Source organism: Protopterus annectens, chromosome 5.part0 (genome assembly GCF_019279795.1).
Source record: "Protopterus annectens isolate FY-2018-M chromosome 5.part0, PAN1.0, whole genome shotgun sequence".
Taxonomy (NCBI): Eukaryota; Metazoa; Chordata; order Ceratodontiformes; family Protopteridae; genus Protopterus; species Protopterus annectens.
This window is the reverse complement of record NC_056735.1, coordinates 1,392,293,428-1,392,307,130: the sequence shown is the minus strand read 5'-3', so window position 1 is coordinate 1,392,307,130 and position 13,703 is coordinate 1,392,293,428. Positions and strand designations below refer to the sequence as shown.

The following is a 13,703-nucleotide window of genomic DNA, read 5'->3' as shown; positions in this document are numbered from 1 at the left end:
TTGACCAGGTGGGTTCCATCAGTGAGCCTGTTAGCTACCCATCTGATAACATACCGATTGATGCCTAGGTGAGAGTTTATTATACCAGAGTGGGGAATAGCAAAGGGTTTGGCTAGGTCAAGGTAGGCAGTGTGCACAGTCCTCCCCTCACCCATGGCTCGGGTGACTGTCTCAAAAAAAAGTCAACCAATTTTAACAGACATACCTAACCCCTTGATGAAGCTGTAAGATGCAGCCTGGGATGTTATTGGGTCCCAAGGAAGGTGTATTTTTTGCCTTTGAGAAATCAGTGACGACCTGATCCATAGATATAAGGGGGAGAGGACAGGTACTGGGAATGTCCTGATTTACAGGGGGGGGGGGACAGAGGGGTGAAATTTTCACTGAATCTGTTGGCCAGCAAGTTTGCAATATCTATGGAACTTGTATATGTGGTGTCCTTGACCACCAGTTCTGAACAGATCTGGGTGCTACCTTTTGAGATTATGGGCATGTGAAGGCGGCCTTATGACAGTCTCTCGTAGATGTGGTCAATTTGGACTCAAAAGTTCACTTTAGAGGATTCCACTACTGCTCTTATTTGCTTGTTTAGGCTAAGGAGAGACAGCTTCCAATTGGGCACCTGCTGTCCTTCTTGGTCCAAGTCAGCAATTTTTTTTCTTTTGTTAGAGTTTATTTATTGCAGATGTCCACTAGACAGGTTTACTCTTCCTTGCAGAGGATGATTTTGTCCTGTCAGGCATTCCTCCAGATTCCATACATCTATACAAATGTTTGTATAGTAAAATTTGGTATAGTTTTGGATACCGGTGCCAGTTCTTAGAGAGGGGGAAGGAACTGTGAAGCCTGTTTATACCATCCCACAGGAGGCTGTAATCAGCTTTGGAGAAGTTTTGTTTGACCCTAACTAGAGGGGGGGGGGTTAGGGGGTGATGGTGACTTCGAACATGACCGCTTTATGGTCTGATCTTACATGGGAGGATGATGCTGCAGTAATTACTCATATTTGTTAATACCAAGTCCAAGATATCACCTCTTGTGGGGGCTATCAACTAGCTGTTCCAAAGCATTTGAACTGACAAATCTCTGGGCATTTGTGGTTCTTCCAGTATGCTTGGGTAGTTAAAGCCACCCAGGATCAGGGTAAAGGTTTGATTCTTGACAGATTCAAAGAGGTCTAGATAGGCAGTTTGGGCATCTTGAGTCAGATTTGGGGGCTGGTACCTAGCTATAATCTGTATAGGGGTCGTCAATGGTTAACTGCACCTGGAGTGTCTCCTGTGCATCATACTCTCTTGACCAGCCTGGAAGTGTAAATGTCTAATATATACGGAAACTCCACCTCCTTTGGTTTTACTACCCACAGTTTGGGGTCTGAATGTATGATAGGATAAGTAACCAGGGGTGTGCTCTCTGCAGCTTTGAACCAGGTTTCTGTGACTGTGGAGATGGCAGCATTTTCCAGGGTTAAGAACGTCTGCAATGAGTGCAGTTTCATGTTTAGACTCCTAGCATTTAGCAGCAGGACCTTTAATTTGGGTTGTTGAAATTTTTAGGATGGTAGTTTTATCATCACGTTTTCTAAAAAAAGGCACTATGGGGGGAGGCAAGTGCCTCTGCCAGAAGTCTGAAACCCAAGTAAGACAGATGCAGGCCATCTCTGGTAAAGCACTGTGGTCCATCATATCTTCCCAGGCTGTCAGGTACTGGATCCCCCTGGAATGACACCAGAAACTAAGCCAATTGTTAAAGTCAATCATTTTCTGTTTGTATTGAGGCATCACTCTGGGTGACTGTAGAATACTGCTTAAGCCTAGGAACACACCTGCCTGGGACACATTCAGCAAGTTCAATCATGTCTCTTCATATAGTCCAGGAAGGTACGTCTCAAGTCATTCACACCAACGTGGACTATGACAGTCATAGCAGTACCTGTTGAGAGACTTGAGCGTGTTTGCAATATGGCAGATTCTGGCCCCTGACAGACAACAGTGACTTTCCTTATCCAGCCTGGTGAGAGGCACATCTGTGCGTCTCACAATGGAGTCTCCTATGATTAATGTTGGGTTTATGGTTAAGCCTTAGTGGCTGTGAGAGACAGGTGTGTGAACTATACATGGTATGTGGTGTGGAGGGCTGTAGAGAGAGTGCACGTTTTTACCTTGGAGGTCTCCTTTGTTTGGGTATGTTTTTGTTGAGAACCTCCTCATATGTGGGTGTGTTTAGGTGTGGGCATCTACTTCGCTGATATCGGAACCAACATGAAGGGGGTGTGTTTAGGTGTGGACTTCTACTTCGCTGATATCAGAACCAACATGAAGGGGCTTTTGCTGACCAGGTTTACAGATTATTGCAAAATTGGTGCAGTCGGTGAAACCCCCACCCACCCCTAAAACATAAGTAGTCTCCAATGCAGCCTGACAGACCAGTAACTGGTGCCAAAGTCACGGTCTAAAACTCACTGGAAATAAACGCACAGTATCTTTCAGACAGAGTCCCCCCAAACTACTACACTGACAATACACCCCCCCCCCCATTAGTAAACGCTGCAGTCAGGGATTTGGAATGCATGTAAACAGTCCTTTGACTATCACGCACCTTGTGTAGTGATGAAATCATTCTATGTTGCACAACTTACAAGCCAGGGTATGGCAACAAGACCCATAACATGTTATTGCTTAATTGCACTCTACTTACACAAGGCCAATCACGGCATACAAATACCCTCTTTCGGTATGCACCTGGTCAGGCACATGCAACTGGGACATTTCCACCTCGTGCTCTGTGAGGATGGAGTCTTATAAGGACATGTCTAAGGTGGTTTGCATAGTTGGTTTTCTACAGGCAGCTAAGAGGCGACCCATGCCTAGCCTACAAAGTATCCTCTGATTCAGACCTAATGGACCTGTCTGCACATCTGTAAAACAGCATCAGCACCTGATCAACAGACCCAAACCTTGTCTGCAACATAAGTGGAACATGCTGGAGGGACGGGTAGGTATCGGGGAAGCTCCCCTTCTCTTGAACAGGCTTTCCACCAATGTAAAGCAGAGTTCATCCTTGTACTTATTCTAGTAAAACTTCGATCAGTTGATGGGGATTGTAAATATATCCCTGGTCTGGCACCTATGTATTAGAGAAAGAAGCTTGTAAATACTGGGCCACCTATACCAAAGTTATATACACCCACAAAATCATTGGGTACCAAAACTTATCAGCTGTTACAGTGAAGCATGGCTAGGCTTATAAAAAACATCTATATTACCGAACGTTGAATTTCATACTATTTCAACCATACGACAGACATTCTGTAAGGTCAAAAAACACCCTCAATGTTTTTGCAGGGAAAAACCCCCTGCACACCTTAAATATACATACCAACTCCAAAATCACAATACACAGATTCATAGATTAGTACTAGACTAACTGCCCTTGCGAGACATTTTAAGCCTAGCCAATTATCCCTTGTGAGACTCAAACCCTGCACCTTATGTTTGTAAGGCAAACACCTTAACCATTAGGCCACCCTCCCAACACAGGAGTGGGGAAAAGGGTAAATTCCTTGATTCACAAATTGCACACAACGTATACATCCACACAGATATGCATTACATACAGATATATACTTGTGCACACTTGCATATAAAATTTATTCACATGAATCAGTGTGTATATATTACATATACATGACAGTAACAATCAAAAGACCAAACAAAAAAAGCACAATCTTTTCAGAGTGAAGTTAAACACATTAAAAATTCTCACAGGGGGACAACATTCCAAGCACCCCTTCACCACCTAATTATATTTACAAAATCAGAGCCTGCACAACAGTGAGGGAATGTGAAATTCCCAGACCATGCCGTATCACAATGCTGCTGGCAGTTTAAGAAAAAACATTTGTTTTTAGACTGCTACTACACACACACAAACGTAGCTGTACATAAACACAAAGTGGATTAGGATCACTTGCTCAAATACATAGAAACGGGCTTTCATCCCTTAGATCACTGCCCAGATGGCTCTCTATAATGAACTGCCCAGACCTTGAAGCCTCCCACAGTTAACCAGTTTGACACTACACCATGATCACTACTGCTCGACTCTATATACAAGTATAAAGTTAGTGATGCAACTATGTTACCCATTTTGTTTTACACTAGTTAAATGTCATGTATTCTGTACTGCATAGCAAGAGTGAGGTGGTTGTACTATTGGATTTAAGTGGACAGTTTACAGATTTTTTTTTAAATTTTTTTATTTTTTTTATTTAATTTTTTTTTTTTGTAAGTATTTTCCCCAAGTGTAGGGAGGATGCAGATACAGTGCAAGGGGGAGACAGACATTTTCTTGCTGAGGTCATTTAGGAACAGGTTTAACAAGAGCGGCTTGCTCATATATCTGACATTGTACTGAGTCAAACAGAAGTTAAAAACATGGAGAAGAGATGTGGTAAGAAGTCCTTACAGAGTGATAAACCGAGGGAGTAGGTAGTTCTGCACCAGGTACAGCATTCAGAGGTAAGTTTTCCAGTACAGGGGAGTCAACTATGTATTTTTTTAAAAACAGTGTGTAATTTTTTTTTTTTTTTTTTTTTTTTTTTTTTTTTAAAAACAGGGAGCAGGGTGAGTTGCAGGAAGGTAAATGCTGTGGTACTAGGTAGGTGGTTGAATTCCTTGAGAAATTCAGAGGTGGAGAGTTGGCCTTGAGGTCTGGATGGTGATAGGGTGGAATAAAACCTGTGGATTTTCAGCCTGTGAGAAACTACTTCAGGACAGCAATGATTGTATTTGCTTACCACAGCAAGTTGTTAGATTTGAAACAGCTGGAGAAGTGCCTGCTTAGCTAGGTTACTTAGAGGAGTAAAGGTATTACGATTTTCCGATGATGGGTAAAGGTACTAAAGCTGCTTGGGGTTCTGTAAGTTGGTAATGGGAGATCAGTCAAAAATCGCCTACTGTTTTTTGATGTTGATGTCTGTATTGTTAGTGGATCTGGGTCTGAAGGTAACAGTTTTGGTGACTTGTAGATAATCTGGAATGTTACTAGGGAGTGGTTGCTGAATGAGGATGGAAGAACAGATACATTAAAGATGGGGTCTTGTTAATGGTTAGCAGATCCAGGAGGGAGTGATTTGTTGGTTCAGAGATTTTGACAAGCAGTGGCCGTGATGGTGCAGCAGTATCGTTTGCGCCTCAGAGCAAGAGGTTTTCCCGTTCGATTCTCGGCTGGAGCACCTTCTGTGTGGAGTCTGCATGTCCTCCCCGCAGTCGAGTGGCGCTCGAAAGACATGCGTGAATGGGCTTGCCTTTGTTGAAGGTTGGGCATCGAGCTGGCACCTTGGCACTGAATATCTACTGCCAATTATTAGCGGACTGGAGTTCCGCATTGGCTACCCCTAACTGGGAAAAGCTGAAAGAACAAAAAGTGTCACTGGCAACTGCATAACAAAGAAAATGGTTAGAAATGAAAGTCATTTCTCAAGGGACATTGTTAATGTAGGTTAAAATCACCTTGAATATCTGACTTTATAGTAGTAGACAGCTGTGGTGATGGTAAAGGATTTAAATTTATTGAAAGGCTAGAGGAAGAAGGCAAGGTGACCATTCTTCCAGGTGGGAAATTTTAGAAAGATCCAGTTGGGGTCAGTATCAGAGGCGGCTTTTGCTCGAGTAATTATAGTTTGTATTTTTATAAAAAAAATGAGTGTGCCCCACCTTGTCTGCCAGGTCTTGTGTCTTGGAACCATTTGTAGGAGGGAAGTAGATGCTGAAATCTAGGAATGTTTTGTGGAGACATGTTTCAGGGACAGCTGTGATATTGCATGAGTGGGTTGTAAAGGTGTGTTTTATCTGGTTTATTAGAGATACTTTGGGTGTTAAATGCACAGGAAAGGGTGGGTGGAGTTGTTGAGAACAGTTGTGTGTCACGTGGTGAGAGACCTGAACAGGTTCAGTGCTTGCTCTGAGGGATAAGAGTAGGATAGGGGTGAATTTATTGGAGTTTAGGAAGTTTGAGATGGGGTTGTTGGGACTTGGAGAAGAGGTAAAGGGAGTGTGAAGTTGAGATGTGTGCTAATGACAGGTGGAGAAGTGTGTAAATGAGTGCAGCAAGCCTTGGATTGGTGATTTTGGGGCTTTGTGGTAGGCTAGTAAGGTTAGTTGTGCATACCTCTCAACTCTCTAGAACATTACACTGTCCCCGATGGGGTTTTCACACACAGGTGAAACTAACAGCTATGCACTTCATACATGACTTGCATGTGCATATCGCAATCTCAGTGATGTACTCCTAAGCACAGTCATTCCAGTATCTCAGTTATCCTCCAGATAGTTTCAAGAGTAAGCCTTTGTCCCCTTGTAAACTGGGTTCCATACCTGTCCAACAATTTTTTTTTGTTTTACTGTTGCACTATATTCTTAAGTGTACATACAAACACTGCTGAGCTCAAGTATTACATACACTTACACAACTACATGATGGAGGTTTCCATTCTATACTTTTGATACAAAGCTTTTGATATTAAATTTACTATACTTTCAGGAAGGTTAAGGCAACATGAAAAGCAAGGATGCATTCTGCTAGACCTTCATACCATGCCTGCACTCTCAAATTTAGTTGACTGATAAACATATGCAACTACAGCAGCTAATCAGCAAGTTGCACCAACACTGATAAAGAGCCTCAAATAAGAGCAAGCATGGAACAGGAAGTCAGATAAACACAGTAAGCATTTCACAGCTGCGAGTCAGCAAAATTACCTCCATGGAAGCAGCACTTGTTTGCAGATATTAACATTACTTCAATTACAACAGTCTAACCTTACTTAACTGTACTTAAAACAGACCAAAATGTCTTAAATATTCACTATAGATTCCTAAATCTTACTTAGAAGTGGGAGCAAAACGTTTAGGCATTATGGTCTAACCATATTACGGTACTAAATTATAAAACTCAAATGCAGCATACATACCAATTCCTCCTCCTTTCCTATTCAGTTATGATCAACCTTTTTTTTTTTTAGATCACACACAGTGCTACACCAGATAAAATTCCACTTAATGTCTTCAGAACCGACCATCCTATAGCATACAACAAAACCTGACTTTGTACACTAGCTTCCAGACTGTTCCTCCACCCCAAAGCAGCAACCAGTATTTTCTGATTTGCAAGAAATAAAATTAACGCATCTTCTACACCCAAATTCTTATATTTTAGGGCTTAACAGGAGGATAAAAATACAGCAGAGTCTTATCTGAATTCAGCCTACCAAAGTTTTCAGGTAGGAAAACTCAAAGTCTGAGTATGTAAACGTTATATCTATTCAGTTGTGAGTGTTTGAACTTGTAGCCCACTCGTGTGAAAAACAGTATTATCCACTGGAATAGCTGAAAGATTTTAGAAGTTTTTTTTATCCAGTTCAACTTTGTGTTTGATTAACCAGTGCGAATGAATTATTGTGAGAGGGCTTGTCAACCGGCAGTGTAAACCTCGGCTCAAAATGACTGCCACTGCGGCAGTGACACCCCGACCCAGTGTGCAAAATGGGAAAAGGTGAAGCCATTACACTAGGTGCTGCTAGTCTGAACAGCAGCTTACAGCTGGCTGTCTTCTGTATACAGCTGCTTCAACAACTGCATAAAGGCATTCCAAAATTACCATTTCCTGATGGTAAAGTACTAATGGTCTGCAGCAATGACAGGACAGTCATCCACCCTGTTCAACAACAACTTAATGCAGCACAGCAGAAAGTTATTTTCCTAAAATATAAGTGGGTGTGAGTGGGGTGGCTGGTCCACAGCAGCATGTCATTTGCAAAGACTGGGTCAGAGTAAAAATACAAAAACAAACTTAATGAAAGAAACTGGAAACTACATGTAAAAACAAATAAATAAAAGGAGTTGGGGTATTTTAAACTTGCTTCAGTTAAAGCAGTTTTGTAGTGCTGGGGCTTACATTCCATGTAAAATTTGCTAGAAAAAAAATACAGAAAGGAAAGATTCAATTTCCCTACATCTAGTTTGCTCAGCCATGCCTGAAGTTTTCTGGTAAAAAATATTTCTGATGGCAACAGGTATGGTACAACACAGCAAAGCCAGACAGTCTCAGGAGGGGACTTATTACCAGTCCCAGTTCAAACACTTAATGACTACCAATGCACACCCAAATCACATACAGTGCTGTTCAGTGGACTGCTTTTATTTTCATTGTCTGGCACTTAGTTGACATCTAACCACAAACAAAAAGCAGGAAAAACAAACAAGAGCGTACTTAAGTTGTCTAGAAATATTACACGATGCAGCAGAAAAAATACATTTTACACTTGTAAAAAGGTCTCAACTACAATACCATGTTTTCATTCAGGACTGAAATTCCTGAGAGATAAATAAGGTGCTTTTCTGTAGCTGATCATCCAGTTACTACCTTAATGGTTTAACATGTAAACCTGAGATATGAACGGAGATGTAGCCAGACACCTACCACAGATTAATATACTAATTTTCTATTGTTGTGCTAGACTTCTATTTAGCATGCACATTCAAATGCCATAAATAATTCCTCTCCATTTTTCCCCCAATTTGGTACATGCCGGTAGTAACAACATGCTAGATGTCTGAGCAACTGATGCACGAGAAGGGTCAAACAGTGTTGCCCAGACTTAATAAAACAATATATATTTTTTAAGCTGGTCATCCTTTTGCTACTTCCTTAATTCCTCTTCAAATTTTTGCCCACAAAGTTTTGCATTAACCAGGGAAAAAAAAAAACCTGTTCAGAATCTTATAAACCACACTAATAGCAGCTCTCTCTGTTCTAGTAAACCTACTTCTGAACATCACCAAACTGAACAACTTGGCCAGAGGGCTCATTCTCTCACTGCACTCCTAAAACATGGAACACACTACCCCCACCACCTAAATATCCTCCAACTACTCTACAGTACAATTTAAAAAACTTCTGAAATCATACTTCAGCAACTCTTGGCTCTGTCCCTGCACTTGCCCTGGCTAGATATTTTATTCCCAAACTATTACACGTGTAGTTTTGGGACTGCATACCGTGAAACTCTTTAACCTACTTAAGGAACCTATGTACATGCCTGGTTTACAATAAGGCCACTATCAAGCTATGTGAAATGTATTTATCAATGTAAAACTCAGTCTAAACCACTGTTTAATATCTGCATAATCCAACATACGTTTTTCTATGGTCATCACTGTTCTTATGTTAAATTTGACCTTTATCAATCTGGGACTTTAACTTAGTCAGTTTTATACCTTTGTACACATCTATTTTGAGTTTATTTTTGGGGCTTTTCTCCCCAGGCCGCCACTAAAAAAGTGCCAGTGTCCAGTCGGACCTTCCTGATAAACAAATGCAAAATAAAATTAATGTTGCAGAACATCTCTGAGGAGGATGGAGAAGCAACCTACTACAGCAAGCCCATATGGCTTTAGTTCATGCGCCCTTACTGCCAAAGTCTGCCATTTTGCAATATACTAACCTTCACTACAGAAGATTCTATACAACTGCTTAAAATACTTGATTGCACAATTTGGCAGTAAAATCCTGAATCATACCTTTATTGCAGGAATTCTGGACAGAGTCAAAAATAATGAGAGAAGAGGAGCAAAGTCAGGGACAGATTATAAATACTGCTCTTATAAAGTAGAACATATTTTGCATTATCATGCATTTTCTGAACATTAAGTTTGAAACTGAAATATATGCTCTTTAATGACTTCAACCCTCAATGACTTGCAATAAAACCACAAATTTTTCTCAGTAGCAGACCAAATATCTGAGGCATACCTGGATATTTTTTGTCAGGGAACTTATGACCCCCCCCCCCCCTCCCCACACACACAGTTTACACTAAAGTTGTGCTTACAATACCAGAGTGATTTTGTAACAGAGTCACAATATATTCAGAGTCTCTACTTTACCAGTCAGAGAAATAGATTTTACTTCATACCACCAGCAACCTTCTATAGCCATATGGTAACCCAGTCCTTCCTGTTTCACAAAAAAATATATAGTGACAAAATATCACTGGTGTACTAAAAATCCAGCCAAAAATGTTCTTTTCTGGGGGAAGTAATTACTAATATTAAATTCTAAAACAAAATACATATTTTAAATGCTCTGACATACATGCAAATGCTTGGGACTGTCTACTTTTCTTAAAACCATAAGATTGTGCAAAACAAAATGAAAAATGGAGTTTCAAAATATCACTTCCATGCCTCAACCTACAGATTTTTCCATCATTTTTTGGTCTGTAACACAAATAATGCCCAAATTTGAGTTCGAAACTTCATATCCTTCAGAACAGCCTACTAACACAAAACCGGAATAACTACAATATTTAACATCTGTCCCTATTTTTTGGGCCTTAGGCCCTCCATTATTTTTGGCTCGAAAGGGTGGAATTCAGACCCAAATAACTTTTATAAAAAAGTGTAATTTTTTGTAAAATCTGCCTGAAAACATGCGTGCGGTTTTCATCAGCATAACGTTATCAAAATGGTACTTGTGTGTTTTACTTAAAAGTACGCATTCAGCTATAAAAAGTAACATTTCAACTGTTTATTCGTCCAGAAGTCCCATTACAAATCTGTTTTTCTAGTTAAATTCACGTGATTTTGATGGCAAGAGTTCAGTTTACTGACGTTTTTACAAAATATACTAATAAATAAATGTCATAAGCGTTGATCTATTTTAAAAATACTACAAAAAATATTCTATGGATAAACCTGAAAATGCTCATCAGGCAATTAAAATTTCATCTCGTACTAACTCGTGACATAGAATTCTACATAGAATTCACTGAGAGATAAAACAAGTGCGCGACTTACAGGTTCATATAATAACCTGAACCAAAACTCACATACTACTGAAAACTAACGAAACAGTGATTTTACCGTTAAAACAAAAAGCAGGTAAACCAATTTACAGTTTTATTTTAAAAACAACGGCTACATAAACGGTTTTAAATGCTATGGGAACTAAAGCATGTAGAAGCACAATCAGCATGTGGAACAGAAATACTCTGGAAACGGATGCATTCAAAAGCATCAACATTTAAAAAGCTGTGGACTCTGCTAGCAATATTACGTAATTTATCACGTCCCTTTACACCTTCCCTCTCTGTATTTCCGATACTATCAATTCGCCGGCTATATAATAAACATACACAAGTATGTAAAAAACAAAACACGGCTAACTGAACAGACTCTTACATTTAAACAAGGCTGTCTCCTACCTCAAGTCTGATAAATAGAACAGTAATTGGTTCAGTTCCAAACAGATATTTTCTATAGTGATACCAAAACAGCATATAAGCTAGTGAGACTCTTCAAAAACAAACTCCCTGTCAGATCACCACATAAATCGACCCAGCGTTATTCCCAGAGGACCCCCACTATAAGCAGTTTTAATCATTTCAGAGATAAGTCTTACCCAAGACTGCCAGGAGAAGGAGTAGCAATTTCAAAAGGTGATGTGCGTGACTCATTGCCAGAGCGAATGCGCTACTTCTATCCAACTTAACTATACCAAATAGACTAGGAAGACTAGCGACCAGAAGTGTGTTAAACAAAGTTTACAACGTCAAGACAATAGAGTGTGATCACAAACAACACAACTCCGACAGTCTACTCAAAACTAGGTTAGAACCGGTTTTGTAATCCTGAACCGACGCAGAGGACCCTACAATAAAGGACCACTATGAAACATCGCGGGGCGATCACGTGAGCCGTAGCCATCAATTCTCGCGAAATCCAAAATGTGTTATGGTTGTTAGGTTACTGACAGGTGTTTTGGCGTACGTTTTCAACTACCTAAACATTTGATTAACTGTGAGAAATATAAAAAAGTCTTTTGTGTATTGTCATTATTTATAGGATGATGTAAATAATATTGATTACCGCTGCAGTAGTCTTAGCTATATGGTATGGGTTATATCCTGCATGATAACAGCCGGCAGTAGCCATAGCAGGCAGGATATAACCCATAGGTTCATAGGTGTGTTCTAAGCTAATGGCCCTGGAGCCTTTACAAGCCTAGCCCATAGGATTACCCTGGCATCGTGCCACCCGACCTTAGTTCCTAGAGCCTCTGTGGAGTAGAGCCACTGGAGTGATCCCCGGGGTGAAGTTTCAGCTGTAGCTGTAAGATTGAAAGAGACATGCATGCATACACACATGCTGTGCGGGCGTATATATCCACAAATAGGATATAGCTAAACCTAAGAGATACATTTAACTAAACATAAATATTTCATGCCTACTTTCGCTGTAAGGTCATGGTGGTCAAAACATATAACCTCTCAACTGTCCAGAGTTTTCTAGAATGTACAGTTTTTTAACTCATATTTTTGGTCTGCTTCTCATAAAATGTGTGGTTTTTCAGGCAAATCAGCGAGAAATGAATTAACTTAATAATGAAAGATAATGGAGTTTCAGACCTCATATCCTTGAGAAAATGTACAGTAACACAAAACCTTTTAGTCTGGCAACTTTCCAGGTTTATAGCAGTAATATTTAAAATTAATCCCTATTTTTGGGTCTTTGTCCCCCCATTACTTTTGGCTTTGTCCAGATTTCTTGTGTTAAGAAGTTAAGAGGTATGTATGGAATTTTGTACAAGGATATTGAGCGCTCTAATGACTATAGCATTTTGAAATGGGGTGCTATCTATAATGTAAGGTTTTGTCATGTTTTGTTTATCAAAGGTGGCAATGCCACACCTTTGCATTTAATTTAAGCCCATTTCATAGTACACTATTGATTTGTGTGGCTTGGCCCTTGCTGGTTTCAGCTACTTGGTGAATGACAGCAGCAGATTGCAGTCACCGACAAATCTAGTTATCATTATGTACTGGTTAGTGATTCAGAGATTCAAAAAGTATCTCTTTCAACTTCTGGTTTAAAAGGCCGCGTTTGCGCTTGTTTCCCACCTTTCCTGTAACTAGTCTAGTCCAGATACAGATTTGCTGTTTCAACTTCTGGTTTAAAAGGCCGCATTTGCACTTGTTTTCCACCTTTCCTGTAACTAGTCTAGTCCAGATACAGATTTGCATCTACCACAAGAGGAGTGGTTTCTGGCCAAGAAATTGTAGTTTATTGGCCGTTTGGGCAGTTTTTCCATCTCTTTCAACTTCCTGGTCCAAAATCCTGTGTTTGTGCTTTTCCCGCCTTTCCTGTAACTAGGCTAGTCCAGATACAGATTTGCTGTATCCAGGACTGTTTGTAGCTTCCGAGCGGTGCCAAAGTCTGCTCTTCAATTTTTCTCTTAGACCTACTAGTTCTCTCCTCTCCTGCACTTTTACTAACTTATCAGTCTATCACTTTACCAGACTTCTTGTAGCAATTGTTGTAGCACACAAAAGTGCTACCAGCACTAAACGTTCTACAAGGAAATAGCTCCAGTACTTATTATTGATACCCACCCATCCAAGCATGTCAAAGATCAGTTCCCTGTGCTTTCTCCTATTAACCTGGTGAACTTGGACATCCTGAGGCAATGTAGCAACTACCTCATGTACACTGGCAACACTCTCCTCTTACCTCCCAACACTCAGACTTGCGAGAGATGCACTTATATATCCAAACTGGAAGCCACGCACTCTTCAGCCAAGACCGGAATAGCTGGTCAAGAGGAGAAGGTCAACACTTGCACCACACCACATGGAACACATA

The 13,703-nt window shown here is 40.3% G+C and overlaps 1 protein-coding gene across 1 annotated transcript in view; it reads right to left on the bottom strand.

The window, feature by feature from the left end:
- The window catches only part of LAMP1 (lysosomal associated membrane protein 1), a 1,110,117-nt gene extending 1,098,382 nt beyond the window's left edge, over positions 1-11,735 (bottom strand). Inside the window, exon 1 of the mRNA XM_044072009.1 lies at positions 11,464-11,735. Coding sequence (XP_043927944.1) covers positions 11,464-11,518 — 55 coding nt within the window. The 5' untranslated portion in view covers positions 11,519-11,735. The remainder of the gene's footprint in view (positions 1-11,463) is intronic.
- Between the last annotated feature and the right edge of the window lie 1,968 nt (positions 11,736-13,703).